Source organism: Euprymna scolopes, chromosome 45 (assembly GCF_053919585.1).
Source record: "Euprymna scolopes isolate OS-2025 chromosome 45, ASM5391958v1, whole genome shotgun sequence".
NCBI classification, from domain to species: domain Eukaryota; kingdom Metazoa; phylum Mollusca; class Cephalopoda; order Sepiida; family Sepiolidae; genus Euprymna; species Euprymna scolopes.
This window is the reverse complement of record NC_136526.1, coordinates 55,648,112-55,673,418: the sequence shown is the minus strand read 5'-3', so window position 1 is coordinate 55,673,418 and position 25,307 is coordinate 55,648,112. Positions and strand designations below refer to the sequence as shown.

The window sequence follows — 25,307 nt, the reverse complement described above, 5'->3', positions numbered from 1 at the left end:
ATATATATATATAACTCACAGTTTGTGTGTGTCTTTCTGTTGACATTTTTTAAAACTGCATCTCCTTCGAGACACGTGGTCATAGATAAACACAAGGTGGTACAAATGATTGAATTTTTTATGCACCATTGTCTTTTATATGTAAAAGCCGGTAAAAATAGCTGCTAAGAGGTCAAAACCTTTAAACATTAGAACTTGGCAGGGGTAAGTCGACTAAAAGTGCTCTTGTACGCATGCACAAATATACATTTATAAGCTAAAAAGATCTTATCCGTCTGATGATAGCTCAAACGATAACTCAGGCTGTTTTAGTTTCGATTCTAGCTGATGGCACTCAACTTATTTTTTTAAACTTTAGAAATCACTGCTATATATCGGGTACAATATAATAACCAAAAGAAAATTGACTCTAAAATAATATGAAATCTACATAAATTAAAATATAATGTTAAAGTGTATTTTTCAATCAGACAATGCTAGGTGCCTTGCGAGTGAGAGAGAGTGAGAGATATTCGTTCTGTACCGTGATATTCGTTCATAGCAGACCCAAATACCCACAAAAAGCAACTTTTGCAGATAAGTCTTCAGTGAGACTACCAAGCCATACTGACGTTTTTAATGTAATAAAAAAAGTACATTTCTAGACATAAATAAACGTCAATAATATTTTGATAGTCAAAATTTAAAAGAAGCAAGTTGTAACAGCTAAGAACAGTAGTTGATGGGCAAACATCAGAAGCTCGTAATATTAATGTGGGAGTCCCTCAGGGGTCCATCCTGGGCCCAACTCTTTTCCTGATCTACATTAATGATCTTCCAAATCACATCCTTACATCATTCGTAGACATTTATGTTGATAACATTATGGTAGCACATCTAAGACCGTAATCGACCAAGTTCTCTCTGATTCTCTCTCCTCTGATCTTGAGCACATGGTACAATGAGGAAAGAGGTGGCTGGTTAGTTTTAGTGCATCTAAAACCAAGCTTCTATCTTTACATCATCAACGTTCTGGTCCCCATCTGGCATCAATTGAAATGAATGGCTCTCATCTTGGGGAGGCCTCATGTTTTGACAAGCTTCTGGGCTTGACCATTACTCCTGATCTTAAATGGAACACGTACATCAAATCTGTTGCCAAAGCCGCTGGAAAAATGGTGGGATCCTTCTATCGATCCAGTAGATATCTCACTGCTGATGCAATTCTTTATCTATATAAGAGCCAGGTACATCCAATGATGGAGTACTATAGCCACATCTGGGCAGAAGCTGCTAGAAAGGACTTATCCTGCCTTGATAGAATTTAAAATAGACTTCGTAGCCTCATAGAAGATGTCCTTTTCTCTTCCCTGCAACCTCTATCTCACAGAAGAGATGTTGCGAGTTTGTCTCTGCTTTATCGTTATTTTCATGGCAAATACTCGACTGAGCTTCAATCTATGGTACCCTCTCGACAAACTTTCACAAGAAACACTAGTCTAGCTAAAAACACTATCAATAATTCCCCCCACTCTTTATCTGTGCCTAAACCTAAACGTAGATTCCATGAACAAAGCTTCTTTCTTAGAACTGCACACCTGTGGAATTGTCTTTCGTTTTCCTGCTTTGCAGCTGACTACAATATGGTTGTCTTCAAGTTTAATGTAAACAAGTTCTTGATGAGCCGTTCAACTTAAATTAACAAATTTACCGAATTTCCATTACTAACGATTACTATATTGTCCAATTGACTACTGTACACTCTTAACCTTTATCCTCAAGTGGTCTCTGGGCCTTGGTAAGTAGTGATGCCTATGTAAAAAAAATTTTTTTTTTTAAAAGTTGGTTTTTCATTGTCTATTTTTACTTCTGCTTTAAGTTAATGCAGATTAGAATCAGTTAAAATTCCGGATTGCCTTCACGCTCTTATCAGTTAAAAACTGGGTACTTACGCAGAATACAGACTGTGCGTAAATAATATTGTTATTTATACACCCAGTCTTAACATGGGAGACAACTAACAATTAAATAAACAATAACTTCCATTTATTTCTTGCGGACTATTATCCTCATCTTTTTTAGTTGTGCTTTCAGGTGACACAGTGGATAGAGATGCTGAATCTCTACGGTTCCAGGTGAGAATTGTCTGAAGATAGCGGTTTCAATCCTACCCAGAGTCGACCAGAGGCTTACTTGGCCAAAAACATAATGAGACGACAACAACTATGGAAGGCAGTAATTGCTGAGGATGCAGTTTGGAGATTCAGAGTTACTATCCCGTTGCGGTTACCACCAGACAAACGTCATGAAGCAACAACTAAAAAAGATAAGGATGATAGTCTGCAATAAATAAATACTTCAACAATAAACCTCTTCTCAAGAACAGAATTATTACTCAGCCTGACATTCTCAAACTGATTGATGAGGACATATCCCCAACTGGTATGAATAATACCTACGCAAATTACAGATGTTTATATTAGTGATGGGACGATTCCAATATTTTTCTCGATTCTGACACAAATACCGATTCCCTACTAGATTTCTGATTCCGATTCTGTATAAATCTCTAAATATTTAACCATAAAAGTGTTATTTTGTCCCGATTACCGTTGTTAGTTTTAACTAAACAAAAAATATATGAATAAACACAATTGCCCAATTACGTTTACACATTTATTATACACTGACAAACATTTAAACAACAATAAAACACAATACAATAGAGACAGTTCGATAAGACTCACCGACTGGTGGAAAAAGTTCTCAGAGCTCACCTTGTGGTGGAACAAAGGTTCTCCTCTTCTTGAGAGGGAAAAGGCAATATGTCTGCCCGTGACCAAAGGGAAAAACCAACCAGGCTTTGAGCAGGGGCAGATTACTCCTCCCTGGTGTCCTCTAATTTTTAGTCCCCTACACCGTAAAAACACGTGTAAAATGTGCTTATATTTTCTCAAACATAAAATCACACTTGTGAGGGTGTGATCTAGAGATTTTAGTTTTAGTTGGAAGTTTAAATCAATAAATATTTATTATCTTATTATTACTACAAGTAATGGGAGACGTTTCTTGAACTAAAATCAAATAAAAAAAGATAATTTAAGGTTTTGGCATTGGAAAATAAGCTAAAATTTTTCTGATTGTGATACCAAATCTGATACCCCAAAAAGGACTGATTTTTCCGATTCCCAATTCTGATTAATCGTTCCGTAGCTTATATATATATTTTTACTAGTAGGGGATGCTCGGCCTTGCATGGTAGTAAAATATGCTTAAATATATTTTAATTAATGCAGATTTATTTTAATACTAGCGAGGGGTACCCGGCATTGCCCGGGTGTTTGGAGGTGTGTGTGGAAACTCAGGGGGTGGGGGGGGTAAAAAATGTTTTAGTAGGTAAGTATGAGGATCGAACCCGAACCGTTGAGGCAAAGTTGTAAATTAAAGTGTGAAAAAAAAAGTGCGACGTTAACGATTGCCCCACCGCGAGATGCTAACAGAAACACGTTTGAATTTATTTAATCACTTGGATTTGGCAGGTGCCCGTTTTAATGAGTTAATGAGGTCAAGTTTGACTATGGGATAGTATTTCATTTACTGCGGGAACGCTTCCCAAGATGTTATAGGAAAAAGACTAACCCACATGCGGCGAGCGACAAATGTTGAATATTTATCTTCCCAAAGTCGAGCAAATTAAATAGACAGGCGAACTTCGTTGTTAACTCTGAGATATTACGATTTATATGTGATATAAAAAGTTTTAAAAAGTTGTTAGGCGAGCGACCGCTTCTCTGAAAAAAGCCTTTTGTAGACATACAGAAAAAGCGAACACACATACAAACATACATACATTTTCGCTTTTATATTTATAGACTAGCGAGGGGTACCCGGCGTTGCCCGGGTGTTTTTCGGGGTATGTGAAAAAAACCCGAAGCGTTGACGACGCGCAGTAAAGTGTTTGAAAACAAAGAGGTGCGCATTTTTGATTGACGTGACGGCGATAGGTATTCAGCAGTTATTTTGTGCAGGACAGTTTTGAATAAATGGGTTTGTTTGTTTTTAAAAACCCGCTCCCAGCGAAATGAAAGCTACAGTCTGATATGACGAAGTCGACATTGACCAAACTGGCTCTGGGCCTGTGATTAGAGTTGAGGTTTGTTTTTTTTATACCAACAAGCGAATGTAACGCATGCCGATGCGGGAAATGTGGAATAATTAAGGTTTGAAAGTCAATAAAATTAAATAGAGAGGCGAGCTCCGTGGATAATTCATAGATATTACAATTTATAGATGATATAAAAAGTTTTAAAAAGTTGTGAAGCGAGCAAGCGCTTCTTTGAAAGAAGCCTTTCGTGGACATCGAGGAAAAGCGAACATACATACATTTTTGCTTTTATATTTATAGATTATTCACTATTGAATATTATATAGTATCTAATATATAGTATTGATTTCAAAAGTTACAAACTAAAATGTCTTGGATGCCATCAGCTAGAATTGAAACTAAACCATTTAGTACTCCAGACATGTTCTATACCGTTTGAGTTATCAACAGATAAACAAGAAAACTTTTAATTACAACATTTCAAGCTATAAATGAATTTACGCATGCGCAAACTAATATAAATATGTCGGCAAGTTGAATCGAACATTTTGCATTTCAACTTGCCGACATATTTCTGTATGCGTTATTGATCCAAACAAAGATTTTACTCCTTATAAACCATCCTGGATGTATGATCACTATTTCCGGTTTATTTCAGTGTCATATGACCTGTAGTTTTAAGAGTTTATCGGTTAAATATTTTCATACATCATACATACATCTGCTGTTTTTTTTTTATATAGATATGTGTATTTGGGATGATATATTTTCAAATTATTTCCAAAATAAGGAGTGCATAAATATACGTTAGTGATGGGACAATTTATTTTCAAATTATGTCTGGAATAAAGAGTATATAAATATATGTTAGTGATGGGACAATTTATTTTCAAATTTTGTCCAAAATAAGGAGTATATAAATATACGTTAGTGATGGGACAATTTATTTTCAAATTGTGTCCAAAATAAGGAGTATATAAATATACGTTAGTGATGGGACAATTTATTTTCAAATTATGTCCAAAATAAGGAGTATATAAATATACGTTAGAGATGGGACAATTTATTTTCAAATTATGTCCAAAATAAGGAGTATATAAATATACGTTAGTGATGGGACAATTTATTTTCAAATTTTGTCCGGAATAAAGAGTATATAAATATACGTTAGTGATGGGACAATTTATTTTCAAATTTTGTCCGGAATAAAGAGTATATAAATATACGTTAGTGATGGGACAATTTATTTTCAAATTATGTCCGAAATAAGGAGTATATAAATATACGTTAATGATGGTACACTTCCAATATTTTTCTCTGTTACAGATTCTTTTCTAAATTCCTTATTTTGATACAATTACCAATTCTGATTTATTTTAAATTTCTAAATATAGGTTTTGAGCATGTGTGTGTATGGGGGGGGGTCGGATTACCACAAAACCCCATGAAATATGTGCATATATTTTCAACAATGTAAAATATTATCATGGATGTGACTTACAAATTTTAGTTTTATTGATAGTTTCAGATCAATAAATACTAGCAGGGTGGTGTGCCCAGCTTTGCCCAGTCATAAAATACGCATAAATATGGTATGTTAATTTGTCCAGATTTTGTATATATTATTAGAGTCATGATTTCAAAAGTAAAAACAAAAAGTATTTGGGTGGCAAAAGCAAAACTGTAGCATTCAAAGCTGGTAGCGCTACCACTGTACCTATGTGACACGTATATAAACTGATTAAAAATATACGAAGATGAATGTACAAAATGTTAAAGGATTTTTTAAGTTTTGATCCTTTTAAAGAACAATTTTGACAGCTAAAGATCCATAAAAGAACGGTTCATAAAAAAATCCAATCATTTGAGGTTCCTAGCGCTGCTCTGTGGCTTCTAGTTTCGGAAGAGATAGAGTTTGAAAATATGGAGGCAGACAGCCAGCCATGGTGAGTTTTATAAATTAGATTTATCCTTTAATCATTATTGCAAGTGAGACGTTATTTTTAAGGTTCATTCTAATTATTTTCATGACAACATATGTAATTTATATTGCAAATTAGATTCAAGTATAAAGTTATGCTTTTCTTTTCATATAATATATCGAAAATAAACCCATATCCATATATACTGTCCCATGCCATAACTACCATTATATATATACATTGGTGAAACTCAACATGAACTAGAGAAAAGGCTCAATGAACATAAAAGATATAAAGAAAATAACAATTCCTTGAATGCATTATTCTCTCAGTCATTGCAGCATGATCATTCTTTAAACTTTAAACTAGCAAAAATCGTTGGATTTAATTCTAATAAATAGCATCTAAGACTTCTTGAATCAGCAATTGTCACAAATTCAAACACAATTAAACAGTGCAGAGGTTTCTACAATTTATCGCCTTTAATAAGTGAACTCATATTAAAAGAACAGAATATAGACACAGATTAACTCACATCATAAAAAATATCACCTATAATAATCTATAATATAAATCTCACCTGTCTGTATAAAGTATTTATGTATCTATGTATGCATATATGTCTGCCTAAAACTTTCGACAGAGGCGATGGATTTTCACAAGATCAGCATAATTTTGAAGCTCGATGTCTCGGATGACAAATATAAAAAAATTGGCCAAAAACTTTAATTCCTTCACTCTTAACTGGGCAGTTTTCTACAAGGCAGGGTCAGCTTTTTGTGAGCCATTTATATCGGTTGGATTTTTGTGAGCCATTTATATTGGTTGGATTGACTTTGCCTAATTTTAACATTCCAAACTTCCAGTCACATCATGGAGTGGCAATAAGGCACCAGATTTTTTTTCACTTCCTTTTCTGCCTTCACGTCACGAGTTTCTTCCTGCCTGTCTATTACCACTGTTTTTTTGTGCTCAACACACACCACTAAACACCTGGGCACGCGGGCTAGTAAATATATATAATACCAGTCAATAAATAAAAGAAAAAAGATATACTCATTTCATTTCAACTACACAACCAAATTTGAATTATAACGGCTATATTTATTCTAAAAATAACATAAATTGCATCATATCTTTTTAAATATCTAAACGACTATGACACAAAACATCTCAATCACTCCACAACGCTATACACATTTTGAAATGCTAACGACTTTTTCATTCTGAAATAGCACAAAGACACCCTTTTCACGACATATATATTTTAAAATATTGTACTGGTATTTTATTTTCTTCAATTTAATCATCCTGAGGATATCTGGAAATAAAGACGAAACGTTGATGAACATATAACTTGGTTTGTTCCTTATTATCTTTCCATCTTGTTGCAATATTTCCCTTATTTTTATCATATATATATATAATGAATGAATGAATGAATAGCAAAAGTCTATATTCCAAAGTTCATGATGTTGACCATCTTGCAATTTATTCCTTTAATTCAGTTGACATTTACAATTCTTGGCAGTATCTGTTTCGTAGCACAAAACCAATCAATTAATTATTATATCAATCATATTGGGTCGATCGGTAGAACTGCTGACTGTCAACGCGATGGTTCTAGGTTGAATCCTCAGCTTGGGAAAGGTGCTACTCTAGCGGCACTCATGAGTTGTGATACAACGAAACAGAACTGTATATCGATAACTACAATATATGTCTATATACATATATATATGTGTGTGTATACTTACATACACACACCAGCAGATGTACTCGGTGTTACCCAGTATTAAATGTAACTTTAAATTCCTTAAAAAAAAAACTGAAGTAAAACAAACAGAAAAAAAACAAGACATGTGCATGCAAGTATTGTTTTTCTAAACAGTTCATTTCTTGTAAGTTAAAAATATACTTGAGCTGAGATCGAAACCAAACCTAAGGACAATGAGTTAAGTACAATAACCATTAGGCGAGTTTGACACAATCTCTAAAAACCTACTTAATCTTAACATAAGCAATCTGTCATGTGAACGATCCATGCATGGACATTCGTGAAAAAGTTAACAAACAGATAAAAATCCGATGATCGTTTTTTACTTTTGACCCCTTAGCAGGCCTTTTTCTGGAGAAATGAACTGACTAAAAAGTTTTCCACATATCTGAATACCCTATACATTAAATCTCAAGTCTGTAGATCAAAAATTCGTCTATCGGTTAAGAATTGTCCTCACACACACATTCTCACTTTATATAGAGTTATCATATAGTCACTGCTTATCAAGGCTTGAACGTCACTCAAGAATAAGGGGGAATGGGATGGTTGGTGATATTGGAAATTGGATATGTTTATTTATTTTTGAAGATGGCTCATCAGGAACCTGTTAACATTGGGCTTGCAAACAACCATGTTATAATCAGCTGAGAAGCAGCTCTGTTCTAAAGAAAAAACTCTGCTCGTGGAATTTTTTATTCGTATGAGGCACAACTAGAAAGTAAAGGAAACTGCTGATAGTTGTTGTAGCTAGTCAAATGTTTGTCATGAATACTTTACAGGGAGAATCCATAGTGAAGCTCAGTTGAGCACTTGCCATGAAAATAGTGACAGAGCAGAGACAGGCACGCAACATCTCTTCTGTGAGAAAGAGGTAGCAGGGAAGAGAAAAGGACACTACCCACTATATTTCGATGTCTGCTTTGTACCCTGTCCAACTTATCCCTAGATGTGGCAACAGTGTTGCATTATTGCTGCACTTTTCTTGGTGACTATCTAGTCTATATAATTTTTTTAGCCTGCGCGCAAAAATGTGTGCAGATATATATATATATATCATCTATCAACCGGCTTTTCAAAAAACAGTTGACACACTGTTTATACAAAAACTTTGTTTATTTCACAAAACTACTCAGTGTGTGTATATATATATATATATATATATATATATATATATATATATATACAGGGTGTCCGTAAAGTTACTATAGTCTTATTGTTTTATTGTATTATATTTGTATTAATAGTTAATATTTATTTTTTTTACAGGTTTATTTAATCAAGCATGCCACGCAAGCTAACTTTGGAAGAGCGTAAATTTATTTTGAAGCGAAGGCCTCCAATTTGAATATTTGTCATAGAAATTGTTTGCCTTCATTGTTACAGTGTTTTCGGATGTAACACGTGTATTTTCTGAGATTTTTATAAACATAAAGGTGTTATTTCTTTTTATTTCTTTTGTTACAAATAAATATTTTAATACAATATCTTACTGTACTGTTAATATATTACAGGGTGTCTGTATAGTAACTTGTAAGACCGTATAGTAACTTTACGGACACCCTGTATCTATATATATATATATATATATATATATATATATATATATGAGAGAGAGAGAGAGGAGGTGAGTGAAGTGGCTTGGTTAGCATCTGTTTATATTGACAATTATGCAGTCAGGAATTCGTTTGATATTCCTAACCAAAACATTTCGATTGTCAATTGTTTAATATCTGAGTCAGTATCAAGAATGTTAATTTACAATGTTTGCACATTCTTCCTGCATTTTAACTTCATTTTGTCAAGAATCCACTGCATGTGTGTACAACCAGCGATAATTCTGGCATTGCCAAGCTCAACATGCAACAACAGTACTCCATCTTAGGATGCATTTGGCTTGTATATAGATAGAGAATTGCATCTGGAATTAAATGGAGTGGTAGGATAATCCAACCATTTTTTCGGCAACCTTGACAACAGATTTGATGTATGTGTTCCATTTCAGATTAGGAATGAAGGTTTGGTCCTTCTTCAAAATAAGAGCCATTCATGTTTTTGGAGGCCAGGTGGGGGTCAGAGTGCTAGTGACAGAAAAGAAAGAATTCTGGTTTTGGATGCATTAAAATTAACTAATTAATATATACTAGTCGGAAGACCCAACACTACCTGGGGTTGAACAATGATCAACAAATGTTTCATCCTCCCATATTTTACTGTCATTGAAATCAGTGAAGTCACCCACTTTTCAAATTGATTAATTGCCAGCAAAGGAAGGAAGATCAATGGGGGGGAGAAAAAATAAATAGACACAAGAAATAGTCAAAAGACTAAAATAAAAAAAAAAGAATCTCGAGGTACCTTTCGTCCGACACTAGTCAAAAGATTACATCAGCAGCGATTAAAATAAAACAATTTCTTGTTTCTGTACTTATTTGCAGGCAAGAAATTTTTTTTTAATTTTGTCTTAGGTTCTGAAATATGGACGATATATCACAGGTTATTCATTCATTTAATTCACCCCATGTAGTTTTATAATTTTTTTTTGGTTTCACCTCCTCCCTTCGCCTCCATTTTTAATTATATGTAAATTGTTTTATTTTAATTGCTGCCGATGTAATCTCTTGACAAGTGTCGGACGAAAGGTACCTTAAGGTACCTCAAGGTTCTTTTTTTTTATTTTAGTCGAATGGTCTTTTGACTATTTTTCGTGTCTATTTATTTTTTCTCCCCCCATCGATCTTCCTCAAAATTCTAATAATGGCTCCACTTATCCTTTTTAAAACTTTAATAAAATTTTGTGCCACTAAATACCTTTTTAAAAATCCAGTCTTTACTCATTATTTTCATGTTCAGCTCCTCAGAAACCATAATAAAAACATTTATAGTGTCTTTCACACAGTGAGATTGTCTCAACATAGAAAAAAGTTTGATACAATTTTTAGAAAGTATCATGTGATTAAAAAAAATTACATCTTTTTATTTTTACTTCCGCATGCCTAAATCTTCCGTGACAATCTTCCAAACACTGTCCTTTTTCATGTCAAGCTGGCTTGCGATTGTTCGAATAGTCACACGACGATCATTGCAAACTACCTGCCTTACTCGCTCGACATTGAGTTCTGTTCGGCTGGTTGTAGGCCTCCCACTCCTCGAATTGTCCTCCACATCCTCACGCCCTTCTTTGAAACGCTTATGCCACTCAAAAACACGTGTTCGTGACATGGTTTTATCTCCATAGACCTGCTGAAGCAATTTACGTGCTTGTGATGGAGTCTTGCCCAATCGGACCAAAAATTTCAGAGCTATTCGTTGCTCAATGTTCATCGCTTGTTCCTCAGTGCTCATGGCTGAATGACCTGAAAAGAGGCGTAAATGAAAGAATGTGAAAAATGCATATATACTACGCAAGAAAAAGTTATAGCCTGTTGAAGGTATTTTTAGAAGGCCAGAACAATGCAGGAATATTGAAGCTCCAGAGCATCTAATATCTTACAAAACTTTTAAACAGCAGCGGCTAGTTATAATCATATCAAACAGAATTTTGAATTAAAATCTTGCAAAAAAAAATAATTTAAACAATGACAGTTTACAAGTATATAATAGAATATGAATTACTTCCCCTGAATCAGAAAGTCTGTAGATAAGTAAAAATGAAAAAATGAACATAACTAAATGAATTAATCTTTGACTGTTTGAATTTAAAATATACACACAAACACATTTTCAAAAACATTTAAAAAACAACGCCAGTTATAAGCATATTCAGCAGAATTTGAATTACGTCCCTTTATCTTAAAATTTATAGAATTATCTCCCCTGAGCGTTTGGATTTAAATCTAAATAAAACAGCCATTTTGCAATTTACATCATAGAGAGACGATTGAGATTGTCGGACTGACTTCCTCATCTTTGTTGTTAGAATCACAACGTTTCGGCCGTTTTGCCCTCCGGCCTTCATCAGGTGTTTTTTAAAAAATAAAAAAATTAAAAAAAAACACCTGATGAAGGCTGAAACGTTGTAACTCTAACAACCAAGATGAGGAAGTCAGTCCAACAATCTCAATCAATGAAAACACCTCATCTCAAAAGTACAGACAATTACAATAGAGAGACGATTCATTTCTCCACTGACGATAGGTTATTACCTGAAAGGACCTTTGGAATTAAATACCACCCACAGTTAAAATTCAGGTAGATAAATGAATACATATTTAAAAATATATATATAATAAATAAAAAAGAAACAAAAAAATTGAATTATTTATTATTCATATTTTTATTTATTTATCTTCTCACAACGACTCTACGTTTCTGTACTGTTGGTTAAAAGATACAATTTTAACACCTACATGTTAATGGCACTGTTGTAGCCTTCTAAAAATACCTTTTATTCTCTAACAATGATTCAAGCAAACTACACCATACTTCTTATGGTCTGTTGATTTAGAATAGGAGCTTTATGCCAAATCGATGTTTGAATATGATTAAACTTGTGCTCATTTTTGCATTAAATACTAATCTCTATTAATCCCTAACTGTGCATCAAATAAATACCATAATACTTTGTTTGCTGCACCTTGTAATAACAAAGGTCCATCCAAAATTTCTGTGAGATTGGTCCAGTAGTTTCTAAGAAAATCCTAGAGTAAATGTAGTATTGTAATGACTAATCTTTATTAATCTCTAAAAATACATCAAATGGATACCATACTACTTAGTTTGCTGCACTTTATCATAAAGTATTGGATCGCTGGTTATCAAGTTATCGATAAATAAATGTTGGTGTATATAAACCGATAGAAAGGTTGTATATAACTTTTATGATGAACAATGTTTTGCTTGTGGCGTAAACAAAAGAAAGTGAAAAATAATAGTTTTAGATTGATAGGAACATTTTATTTGGTATCCAGAATCAATGTTCATCAAGATTTCTAACAAATAATTCTTATATATATGTGGCTGTACAGAAAGAAGAATCCCAGTCACACCAGAATGTAATGCACACACAGGTGTAATATTGCAATTATTAAAAGACACAGGTGTGATATTGCAATTATTAAAAGACACAGGTGTGATATTGCAATTATTAAAAGACACAGGTGTGATATTGCAATTATTAAAAGACACAGGTGTGATATTGCAATTATTAAAAGACACAGGTGTGATATTGCAATTATTAAAAGACACAGGTGTGATATTGCAATTATTAAAAGACACAGGTGTGATATTGCAATTATTAAAAGACACAGGTTTATTAAAAGACAAACAATTATTGGCTGAGATTTTAAAAACATTTACTAGCGAGGGGTACCCGGCGTTGCCCGGGTGTTTGGAGGTGTGTGTGGTTTTGGGTAAATCAAAACTCTGAGTGGGGGGTTAAAATAAAAAAAAATGTTTTGGTAGGTAAGTATGAGGATCGAACCAAACCGTTGAGGCAAAGTTGTAAATTAAAGTGTGAAAAAAAAGAGTGCGATGGTTTTAACCATTGGGCCACCGTGAGATGCTAACGGAAACACATTTGAATTTATTTAATTACTTGGATTTGGCAGGTGCACATTTTAATGACTTAATGAGGTCAAGTTTGACTGCGGGATATTATTTCATTTACTGCAGGAACACTTTTTTTATTTTTATTTTCCCAAGATGTTATAGGAAAAAGACTAACCCACATGCGGCGAGCAACAAATGTTGAATATTTATCTTCCCGAAGTCGAGCAAATTAAATAGACAGGCGAGCCCCATTGTTAACTTTGAGATATTACGATTTACATGTGATATAAAAAGTTTTAAAAAGTTGTTAGGCGAGCGACCGCTCTCTGAAAAAAGCCTTTTGTAGACATACAGAAAAAGCGAACACACATACAAACATACATTTTCGCTTTTATATTTATAGATGGTTCGATTTGACATAATCTATATAAAAGACAAAATGTGTGTGTGTTTGTATGTCTCACAAAATCTTTCAACAGAGGTGACGGATTTTCAGGAGATCGGTATCATTTTGAAGCCTGACATCTTGGACAACAAATATCGAAAAATTGGCCCAAAACATTAATTCCTTCACCCTAAACTGGTCAGTTTTGTAGAGTGAGAGGGGTAGCAAAAAATCGTTCCTTCATGACAAGACAATAATTTCTACGCATACACAAATGATGGAACTTGAATTAGTTTAAATATTAAAAAAACAACTCAATTTCATCGACATCGTTAGCTCAGTTGATTAAAGCGCACTGTCATTATCTAAAGGTTGCAAGTTCGAATCATGATGTGAGATGTCTTCTTTTTTTTAATATCAAAACAGTTATTCATGCCATTTTTTTGTGTTCGCTGTTTTTTGCTTTTATTTTTCAGATTTTTTAAAGAAGTTTTATCATCGTTCACTTTGCATTATGTCCGGGTTTTTTTTTTCTTTCTTTCCATCACGTTTATGTTTCCTTTTTTGTTTTTCTGATTTTAAGAAATTTTAACATCCTTCGTTTGCATCATTTTCATTTTTTTTCAGATTTTTTTAAAGAAGGTTTAACATTGTTTTTTTATATAATATTTAAACAGGTTTATTACTTCACTTATGCTTTTGTTTTGATTTACCTCCCAAACACAGACACACCTCTAAACACCCAGGCAACGCCAAGTACCCTGCTAGTCTATTATATAAAAGGCAAAATTGGCATGCATACATCCAAGAAAGGCTTTTTTTCGTGGGGTTCTCGACAAGGTTACTATTATGGAGGACTTTCTTAATCTTCCTAGATGATAAAATCTTCGATTTGCGAACGGATGCCGTCTCTATCTTTATTTTGATCGACTTTTAAAAAATTGCCTCCTTCCTGTCCTTTCCAATTTTTATCTAACCAAAGCAAAAGCATTGTCCTGGCTTCCTGGCTTTGATCAATGTGAGGGAAACCTTCATATTAGACAATTGTTATTCATTTGGTCAATGCCAGAGTTCCCCCTTTTTTTTTGGGGGGGGGGGGAGCTGGTTTTCCCCAACACTGTAGGGAAACAAATACGATAGAGAAAGCTGAAAGCTTTACTGGCCTACATCCAGAATTTAGAGTGTGATTCTCATCTGCTATGGCGTTATGGTTGACATCACCATATTTAAATGCTTACACTTCCTGTCGCATCATAGCATAGCCATGAGATGTCAGGTTTTCTTTCACTTTCTTTTCCACCTTCATGTCGCAGGATCGAGCCTGCCTACCTACTACCACTTTTTTTTGTTCCAAACACCCAAGCAACGCCAGGCTCTCCCACTAGTTTAGTTAGAAATGGCACTTAAACACTACCGTATTTCTAACAAAGTTACTGCTTTTATTTTAGACTAAGCAGGTCACCCGGCATTGCCCAGTCATAAAATATGCTTAAATATAATATTTTGATTAATGCAGAATTTGTATTTATTATCATACTAGCCTGGGTGCCCGGCGTTGCCCGGGTGTTTGGAGGTGTGTGTTGAACAAAAAAAGTGAGAGTAGGCAGGCAGTCAGGCAGGCAGGCTCGAACCTGTACCGCAAAGAAGGAAAAAAACGTAAAAAAAATCGGAAGTGGCGAAGGTTTAAATTAAGGCTAGTCAATCGAAAAGAGGGAATGACTTTGGAAAATATCGTTGAAAAGAGCGACCCCTCCCTGTAGAAAAGAGCCCAGTTAAGAGTGAAAGAGTTAATGTTTGTAGCCAATTTTTCGATATTTGTCGTCTGAAGCGTCGAGCTTCAAAATGATACCAATCTCGTGAAAATCTGTCACCTCTGTTGAAAGTTTTAAGCAGAGATACAAACATACATTCAAACAGATTTATATTATAGATTATACTGGACTCAATAGTAATGATTTAAAAAGTTTTAAAAAATGATGCGTGTGCTACCACTGAGAATCAAAACCAAAACTTTTAGCTTACAATTTACTTTTTTCTTTGACATTAATGCTTGAGCTATGAAGACATGTTTGCTGCAAGGCTAAAAATTAAAACATAAACCAATAGCTATTACGTTATGCATGCGGTTTCATAATGCTGTTGTTCGACCTTCACCTGGCAAATTTCATTTTTTAAATTATTACTTTTTGCACCAAATATAAAGTTTTGCATGAGTTTGAATACCCTATATATGAAGTTTCATGTCTGCAGACCAAAAAAAAACTGACAGAGGAGTTTGGTAGCCAAAGTTTTTAAACAAAAACATAAATGCATACATGAATATAATCTTTTTATGCAAATATTACGCAAGCATAAATCATTTAGAATTTCTGCATGAATATAATTACACGTAATAGTTAACTAACGATGATCCTCCTATGAAAAAACAAAAAAAAATATAGGGAATTAATTAAAATGAATGTTTAAAAGAATATGCAAATTAGCTAGATCTTTTGTAGATGAATGCAATTCCACAATTCATATATAACTTTTTTTTTACATAGGCATCACCACTTATCAAGGCCAAGAGGCCACTCGAGGATAAGGGTTAAAGATTGAACAGTAGAAATTGGACAATATAGTAATCGTTAGTAATGGAGATTCGGTAAATTTGTTAACTTATATGGAACAGCTCATCAAAAACTTGTTTACGTTACGTTGCATCAGCAGTGAGATATCTACTGGATCGATAGAAGGATCCCACCATTTTTCCAGCAGCCTTGTATTTTCTTTTTTAAATAAATAGAAAAAAAATATTAAAGAAAACCCCAAATATTTAGGAATATAGATTTTAATGAAAAATGTTGTCAGTACTTCACTTGTTTTAAATATATTTTTCATTAAGGCAGGGATTTCCAAAGTGAGCTCCCCGGTAACCCTTTATTAATGACTAGCATTGCCCAGGTGTGTGTTGAACAAAAAAAAAATAAAAAAAGTGGTAGCAGGCAGGCTTAAATCCATACTGCAGAGGAGGAGAAGGATATGAAAAAAAAAGTGACGACTTTGCAGTTGCATCCATCACCAAAACGTAAGGGGTGAAGGTTTAAATTAAGGCTAGTCAATCGAAACCAGGGGATGACTTTCAAAAATATCAGCGAAAAAAGCGACCCCTCTTTATAAAAAACTGCCCAGTTGAGGGTGAAGGAATTAATGTTTTTAGCCAATTTTTCAATATTTGTCATGCGAAGGGTCGGGCTTCAAAACGATACCAATCTTATGAAAATCCGTTGCTTCTGTCAAAAGTTTTAAGCAGACATACATACATTTAAACAGACAGGTGAGATTTATATAATAGACTAGCGTGGGTACCCGACGATGCCCGGGTGTTTTGAGGTGTGTGGTTTTGGGTACATCCAAATTCCGGGAGTGGGTGGGGGTTAAAATAAAAAAAAAGTTTTGGTAGCTGAGTATGAGGATCGAACCCGAACCCTTGAGGCAAAGTTGGAAATTAAAGTGTGAAAAAAAGACATACGACGTTAACCACTGGGCCACGGAGACATACAAGTTAAACACGTCTGAATTTATTTATTTGACTATTGGCAGATGGCAGCAATAAAAGTTAACTCTGCTGCTCCTATTTGACCTAATTATTGAGGTCAAATAGAAGTCACACAGTTACCCAACTTTGACTGGTTTTTTCCCCAAGATATTGGGGAGGGAGCCCCATTGTCCTGATTGAATAGCAATTGTCTGTTGATCAAAGCTGATTGCTTCTGGATGTTTCCCGGCGCGATGCTGAGAATGCTCCCTTAACTTTGAATTAGAAAAAGCCGAATCAACACGTGAGAAGCCAAAATAGCAATAATTTTGTAAAAGTCGATGTAAATAAATCTAGACGTGACGCGCTTTCCCAAATCCTAGATATTATTATATACGGCCTATATAAACACTTTTAAGCGATCCTAACCCCTCCCCGGGACCGGGTGCGAGAAAAGCCTTTGTGAGACATACACAAAATGGTCACACACATTTTGCCTTTTATATAGATAGACTAGCGGGGATACCTGGCGTTGCCCGGGTGTTTTGAGGTGTGTGCGGTTTTGGGTAAATCCAAACTCCTGGGGATTGAGTTAAAATAAAAAAAAATGTTTTGGTAAATGAGTATGAGAACCGAACCTTGAGGCAAAGTGTGAAAAAAAGACGTGTCCCGTTAACCATTGGGCCACGGAGACATACAAGGGAAACACGTATGAATTTATTTATTTAACTATTAAAAACAGGTGTCCGCAATAAAAGTTTACTCTGCTGCTTCCATTTGACCTAATTAAGGAGGTCAAATAGAAGTCATGCAGTTAACTTTTGCTGCGAGGCAGCATTTGGGTTTGTTTACCCAAATTTGACTGGTTTTTTTTCACCATCTGTTGGGGAGGGAGAAACCAGCTCCCAATTGTCCAGATTGAATAGCAATTGTCTGATATACAACATTGATCAAAGCTGATTGCTTCTGGACGTTTCCCAGCATGATGCTGAGAACATTGTTAACTTTGAATTAGTTTTGCTTTTTATACGAAAAAGCCCAATCAATACGCGAGAAGCCAAAATAGCAATAATTTTGTAAAAGTCGATGTAAATAAATCTAGACACGACGCACTTTCCCAAATCCTAAATATTATTATCTACAGCCTATATAAACACTTTTAAGCGATCATAACCCTAACCCGGGACCGTGTGCGAGAAAAGCCTTTGTGAGACATACACTAAATGGTCACACACATTTTGCCTTTTATATATATAGATTACTATTCTATTTTATCATTTTTCATAATTTTTTGATATTTTACTTATTTCAACATGACAATTAAGTAGATAACATTGGTTTCAACTGAAATTCAATTTTCCGATTTTCGTTGTTATTCTGAAAAACAAAAAAACACGCCTCTTTTTTACTACAAAAATCAGAAAACATTTGCCAGCCTAAATAAGCCAGGGTACTACTTTTTTAGTCAATCGCCAGTGTCTAAATGCACACGTTACATTCTGCCCCCTCCCCCCATTGTAAATGACTTAATATTCAATATAAATATAAATTGTTGGTTTATAGAGAAGTCTTTTCTTTTCTTCTTTAGCAAGTGTTTTTGTTCTTTTTTTTTTCTTGAAAATTATTGTAGGAGAGAATTTGGTGCTTATACATTTATTGAACAGCACTATTTTTTAAATAGCATTTTCATGTGAAATTGAAGTTTTACAATATCTTGTTTTAATTAAATTGTTAGTTGAAAGTACAGAGTAGTAAAAAAAAAACACCCTCCCCATGTTAAGAATGGTTTTCTAAATCATTATTATTTCAGAATAATACTATAAGTGCATAAGTACCAAAGGTTTTGCCATTCACATTAAGATTCGATGTTTCAAAATTATCGAATCAAAAGACAGATTTTTTGGGAATAAAAAAAGACATTTATTTTTACAATAGCTAACAAAAAAGTATATATACATATATATATATATATGTGTGTGTGTGTGTGTGTGTGTGTGTGTGTGTGCACTAAAAGTTTACTTTAACTACAACAGAACACCGACCAATAGAATTTGTTTTTATATAGATTTTTGGGGTCACTGACAATGAATCTGATATTTAAACCCATCACAAATTTACCGTTTGCATAGTATTAACCCCCGGACCCTCGCACTATTTTGTGCCATATCACAGTATTCATTAACACTATTCTTACATGATGCATGCATGCGCGTAGTAAAGTGACTTGTCATATTGCGGAGGAATTTTTAGCCGACATTTGGAATAAAGTTTTCAAAAACAAAAAAAATGTTGTTCATTGTTCTGTGTTACATAGTTTTTGATGTTTTTTAATTGATATAAAAAATTAAGTTTTTAAGAGTGGTTTACAAAAAAATTTTTGTTTTTCATTCCGTTTTTTTTTTTTTTTTTTAAGGTTTACATTATGGGGCGGTCACCACACCTCCCGTCTCCCCACCCCGAATGTAAACAGAATTTTTATGAAAAATGAAATGTTTTTTATGCTCGGTGTATGTTGGCACATTACTTACGGCAAAAAGGTAATTGGGTGGGGAGAGTGTTACTTGCAGAAAAATGGTAAATTAAACTGCAGAAGCACATGTTAAAAGTTGTACAAGTTCTGTAATTGAATACCCTCCTCAAAAAAATTAAAAAAGGGAACAAAAAATCAAAAATGTTTTTGCAAACCACTCGTGAAAACTTAATTTTTTTAGATTAATTAAAAAGCATCAAAACTACATAACACAGAAAAATGAACGACATTTTTTTGATTTTGAAAATTTTCTTGTTATTTCAAATGTCTGCTAAAACATTATTGGTCGGTGTTCTAGGTGTATCAGAAGTTTTGTAGGAATTTTTGACACCCCTAACACGAAACTGCGAATAGAATATAAAAAAAAACTCGTAATTTCTCTTTTAAAAGTGTGTTGTTTATTTTCTTTATGGATTATACTTCCAAAATAAACTATTAAAGTTGTTTTAAAAGTAATAGGAATATTTTTTTTTTATTTAAAAAAAAAAATAGTAATGAATTTTACGAACTCAATATTTTTCAATTTTTAAACTTTAAAAATCTATCAAAATTTTTCTATTTTTACCATATTTTTAGGGTTAATGTGAAATTTTATGCTCTTTCCAATAAACCGAATATTTTAGACAAACGTTTTTTTTTTTAATTCACGCCCTCCCCCCATTTTCAAGTGTCTCTTAAAAAGTAAATAATTAATTTACTCACCAAAGTTTTATATATCACAAATTGAAGAGAAAAGGTCAATAAATAATATATTCAAATTTAAAACAAAAAAAGTAGTGTTTTTTAGAAATTTACCTATAAAGTCCGAAGTTTAAAACCTTTTATTTAAAAAAAACACGTTTTTTTTTTGTTTTGTTTTTTAATGAAATCTTGGTCCTTGCTCCTTTAATTGAAAAAAAAAAAGTTAGGGCTTGAATTACATTTTTCGAGGAGTTATAAGCTTGGAAAGATGGGGTGGAATTATTCACTATTTTTCACGAAATTTCTGACACATCTATCGGTGTTCTGTTGTAGTTAAAGTAAACATTTACCATAAACAAACGTTACCAAAGGGAAAATGTTACTCTTCAACCTACCTGTATAAGGTTGTGTGTGTGTGTGTGTGTGTGTGTGTGTGTTGTTTTTGTTAACTTAGGTGCTTATGCACTTATGGTACCGTGCTAATTTTAAAAATCGTATTTTCAAGTTAAATTCGAGTTTTACGATACGTTTTTTTATTAAATGTTAGGTGAAATTACAGAATAGTTACACCCCCTCCTCTCGAATGGCTTTCCAAATAATATGGCTATTATTTTAGGACGGTAAAATTAGTGCAGAAGTATCATATTTTAAAGCTTTTATTTACTTTGAAACAAGAGTAGTGTCAAGTCAGTTGAGTTAGAACCCCCCAAAAATGGCGGTTTTGTAGCCATTTGGACCTCGATAATTGCACAAAAATCGAAAATTAACGAAATAGCGGCAGAAAATACACTTTCTCGCGATTGGTGACATTTATTAGACGAGTATCTAATTGTATTTCTTGATTTTTGAGCGATTATCGAGGGCCAAATTGTTATAACAAAACCGCCATTTTTTTTCGTCATAAACAGACCTGACATTATTTGTTTTCAAAGTAAATAAACGCTTTAAAATAAATTAAAACGCAAATAACGTATTAAGGTAGGTAGAAGAGTAACTTATCTTGTTTTGGTAACATTTATTTGTTGTATATTTTTTATTGTTTTCTTTTTTGCCATTGTAAAAAAAAAAAAAAAAATGACTCCTTCCACCAAAAACTCATAATAAACGTTTATAAAATTATATAAAACAAAATTATTCAATACTTACTTTTCTTTTATAATCTGCTTTTGAATGATTTACCTAATTTAATGGGAGAAAAAAAAACGACAATATGTATTTTAAATTTAAAAAAAAAAAATGGTATTCAATTATTTTGGTTAATTCAAAAATGGTGTCAGACCGAAAGCAGGTTCGCAGAAAATTATATTTAAAAAAAAAAAAAAAAATAGCGATTTTGCTATTAAAATAATTAAATAAAAACAAACAAAAAACGATTTAGCGACTTTGTCGATCATTTTAACGATTGTATGTAAAATAATTATTATTTTAATTATCTAAATATTTTATCATTTTTAATGAGAAATGAGAAACCATAAAAGCGACGATTTTATGTTGTAATTAAATTGAGGTCAACTAGCGGCCATCTTGAATTTCATTAACCGCGATTTGTAACAACAAATAAATATAAATTTTAAAATGAAATAAAATACAAAAATAAACAATCTCTTTCTACTGACGAAGTAGAAGTAACAGTAGCCGCCTTCTGTTCAATATTCGTGTTTTGCAAATTCTTTCTTTTTCTTTTCTTTTTAATTATTCAATTGGTTTATGCTTTGTTTCGTTTGGAATTGTTTAAAGGTAAGTAAAAATTATTTATCAATATATTTTGATAGTCAAGAAATCTTCAAGCGAAACAACAATTACATTCATTGTTCGATTATAAATTATATCACATTTTTGAAAATCTAATAATTCATCTCATTGAATTCAATAAAGTATTTATAAATCTGACTTTGGTGCTTTTCTCTCTCTTTTTTTTTTTTTTAATTACACGTATTTAAAAAAATACAGAAAAATGGGTGCTTATTCAAATTACACATTTAAAATACAGAAAAAAAAATCTTTGTGTACGTACTCGTCACGGAATGAAGATGTCATATCCCAAAAATCACGTAAATTGATCAAGTATTTATTCTAAACTAAGAAAATCAAATTTGATGACTAAGCGAGACGTAGTGTTTGGATCCGCCATGATTTGTAAATTAGAGGGAGACAACACAATTTTTAAGAAAACAAACATTTTTTTCCATTTTTTAATAAAAAATGAACGTAAAGTTTTTGTATTATTTTGGTTACTCGGACAATTATTCTCATGTTTGGTGTTATTAACACAACGTTTCGGTCGTTGAAACCTACGACCTTCCTCAGGTATGAGATTCATGTTTTTTCTCAACTAAGGAAAAGAGGGGTTAGCTCAACATTGCAAGAATTCGGACCGTGTGTTTGAGGGTGTGTCCGTAAATCAGAAAAAAAAAGTCCAATCTTTAGATATTTTTTTTAGATTTTCCTAAATTTTGTAACACATTTCTGGAATTAAAATTTTGTAACACATTTCTGGAATTAAAATTTTGTGTAATGAGTTTCTTATATTTATTTTAATTCCAGAAATGTGTTACAACTTTATGTTAATGTTTTATATAAATATGAAAAAAAAAAAAAAAAAAGATTTGGCTAAAAAATTACATTTTCATGAACTATTGTTGACTTTTATTAGCTGTGTTTCTGTTTAATTTTCGATTTTTGCACGATTATCGAGGATCCAAGTACTGCTTCATTGCAGGTATTATTATTATTATTATTATTATTATTATTATTATTTATTATTAATTATTATTATTATTATTATTAATATTTGATAGAATAACAAACTTGAACATACTTTTTTATTGGATTAAAATAGTGTATAGGCTATGGAGTGTGAGTCGGTGTTCACCAATTCATAATCGGGATCTATGTATTTTTAGGACCAAGTTTGCAGGTGCAGGAATTTCTAGAAGTCGAAAGCAGTAGACTATCATCCGGACCGTTAAAGGTCAATTTAATGAGATATTTGATTTACAGAAGGTTTCTACTGAACCACATCCATCTATCTTCTTCTATGCTATGTGAGAAATATCCCGCATAGCCTGAAGGGGGGCCCGATGAACAGAAACTTAGCGATGACCGTTGTTGACTTTAGTAGATCTGTTGCAAAATTAGTCGAGTCGTCTTATTTTGTTGGCACGGGCCGAGTAGTCCTTAATCCCTTGTTAAGATTAATTTGGTATAGTTCATATTTAGACCCTGGGAGACTTAGATGTTTCTGTCAATCCTGTCATGAATTACGACTACCAGAGCCATAGTCCGCTGTCTTCCTTTTTTTCTTCTCGACTTTTTCCACCCAAGAAAAAAATGTTATCCTGGTTTTTTTAATTTTCCCGCTGAAGAAAAAGGGGGTCAGGCGAGGAGGCCCTTAATGGCCAATCACCGACCTTGTCTCATTATGGTCAAGACCAATCAGTGGTCCTGTATACTCATGTTATTTCTGACAATACTTCTATAAATTCGTTTTTCTTTTGTGTGTATTGATATTCATATTAAAACCCTCTTTTCTATTAATTTAAAAAGAAAATACAATTGTCTATATACGGGTTGTGGGATTGCATTCACTAGCAAAAGATGTAGCTAATTTGCATATTCTTTTAAACATTCATTTTAATTAATTCCCTATTAGTTTTTTCGGTTTTCTTATGGGATGATCATCTTTAGTTAACTATTACGTATAATTATATTTATGCAGATATTCTACATGATTTATACTTGCATAATATTTACGTAAAAAGTTTACAGGACACACAGTATTGTTTCCATATATATTTATGTATACATATATATTTTTGTTTAATCTATCTATCTATATATCTATCAATCTATCTACATATATATATATATATATATATATATATATATATATATAAAAGTGAACATGTCTGTGTGTACATATCCCTACGCAATAACTTTGTCAATTTTAAGTTTACAGACTCGAAATTTGATATACGGGATACTGAGATTCGGGAAAATCTTTGTAATCTATTTTCGGCCAGAAATTTGGCTGGTAAGGGGTCAAAGTTTAACGATTTGACCTTTGAGAACTCTACCAAACTCCTCCAACGATTTTGGAGCTAAAAACTTGAAATTTTAGATATAGGCTCCTTGGCAATGGATCTAACTTAATAACTTGATTTGAGCCCGAAACAATAAATGTTAAGGGGTCATAACAGGGGTCAAAGTTAAAAAAATTGACCGTTTTTTTTTGTTTTTTTTCTTTTTGCTCAACATACACCTCCAAACGCTGGGCTGAAATACTAGTCCATATAAAATAAAAAGACGTGAATAACTTCAGAAAAATAACGGCATTTAACAAAGAACTTGAAATCGTTGTATGGGATGAAATAACATTTATTAACATGTTTAAGAAACAGTAATTCAAATCATTCCAACGTTAAAATTTTTGCAACGAGTTTTCATTAGTCAGTCTTTGTCTTGTGTCTTGTGGAAAAGGTAAAAAGTTTACAATTATTGATTTTCATGAACAAAGGCACACACATTGTTATTTTCTGGAGGGAAAAGAAGGTCATAATCTATGAAAGCATCTCACGTGTGTGTGTGTGTGTGTTCATCACATGAAAACAGCAGTTCAAAATAGCATTGTTGAAAAGAACGAATAATTCTCGTTCAATATGGTAACTTTCCATGTTGAGAATTTAAGATACATGACGCACACAAAGTCATGTTGGGTGATTTTTATGTCCCACAAGGACGAAGTCTGACATATGCACCATGGATGGGCAGCAGTGATGTTTACTCGTAAAGCTGCATCCTGAACTGGTTTGATTTTCGCGGGCAAACTTAAGATACAAGCATGTTCTAGAACATTCCAGTCTATCTGTTTTATTACTGCATGTGAAACGTAACATAGTGTCTTTTTTGCATGCGGGCAAAT

The 25,307-nt window shown here is 33.0% G+C and overlaps 2 protein-coding genes across 5 annotated transcripts in view; one reads left to right on the top strand and one right to left on the bottom strand.

The window, feature by feature from the left end:
- Positions 1-3,588: 3,588 nt before the first annotated feature.
- LOC145269697 (protein GVQW3-like) lies at positions 3,589-22,529 on the bottom strand. 3 transcript variants are annotated; one of them, XM_080125416.1, is made up of 3 exons: positions 22,401-22,528; positions 21,533-21,565; positions 3,589-11,139 (listed from the first exon to the last, which is right to left on the bottom strand). In XM_080125416.1, exon 3 carries the CDS (start codon positions 11,126-11,128, stop codon positions 10,766-10,768), a length of 363 nt encoding a protein of 120 aa, XP_079981542.1. In that variant the 5' UTR covers positions 11,129-11,139; positions 21,533-21,565; positions 22,401-22,528; the 3' UTR covers positions 3,589-10,765. The 3 variants fall into 3 exon arrangements, with proteins under 3 accessions (XP_079981542.1, XP_079981544.1, XP_079981543.1); XM_080125418.1 differs by lacking the exon at positions 21,533-21,565 and having other exon boundaries at positions 22,401-22,529; XM_080125417.1 differs by lacking the exon at positions 22,401-22,528 and having other exon boundaries at positions 21,533-21,677.
- The window catches only part of LOC145269696 (uncharacterized), a 17,212-nt gene continuing 12,960 nt past the window's right edge, over positions 21,056-25,307 (top strand). Inside the window, exon 1 of one of the 2 annotated variants that reach the window (XM_080125415.1) lies at positions 21,056-21,364. The gene's annotated coding sequence lies outside the window, so the exon portion shown is untranslated. Of the gene's footprint in view, positions 21,365-21,904; positions 22,124-25,307 lie in introns of those variants that run through there. The other variant, XM_080125414.1, reaches the window with a different exon arrangement.

Coding starts and splice junctions, on each gene's coding strand:
- LOC145269697 (XM_080125418.1), bottom strand. CDS start 11,128: ATGAGCACTGAGGAACAAGCGATGAACATTGAGCAACGAATAGCTCTG.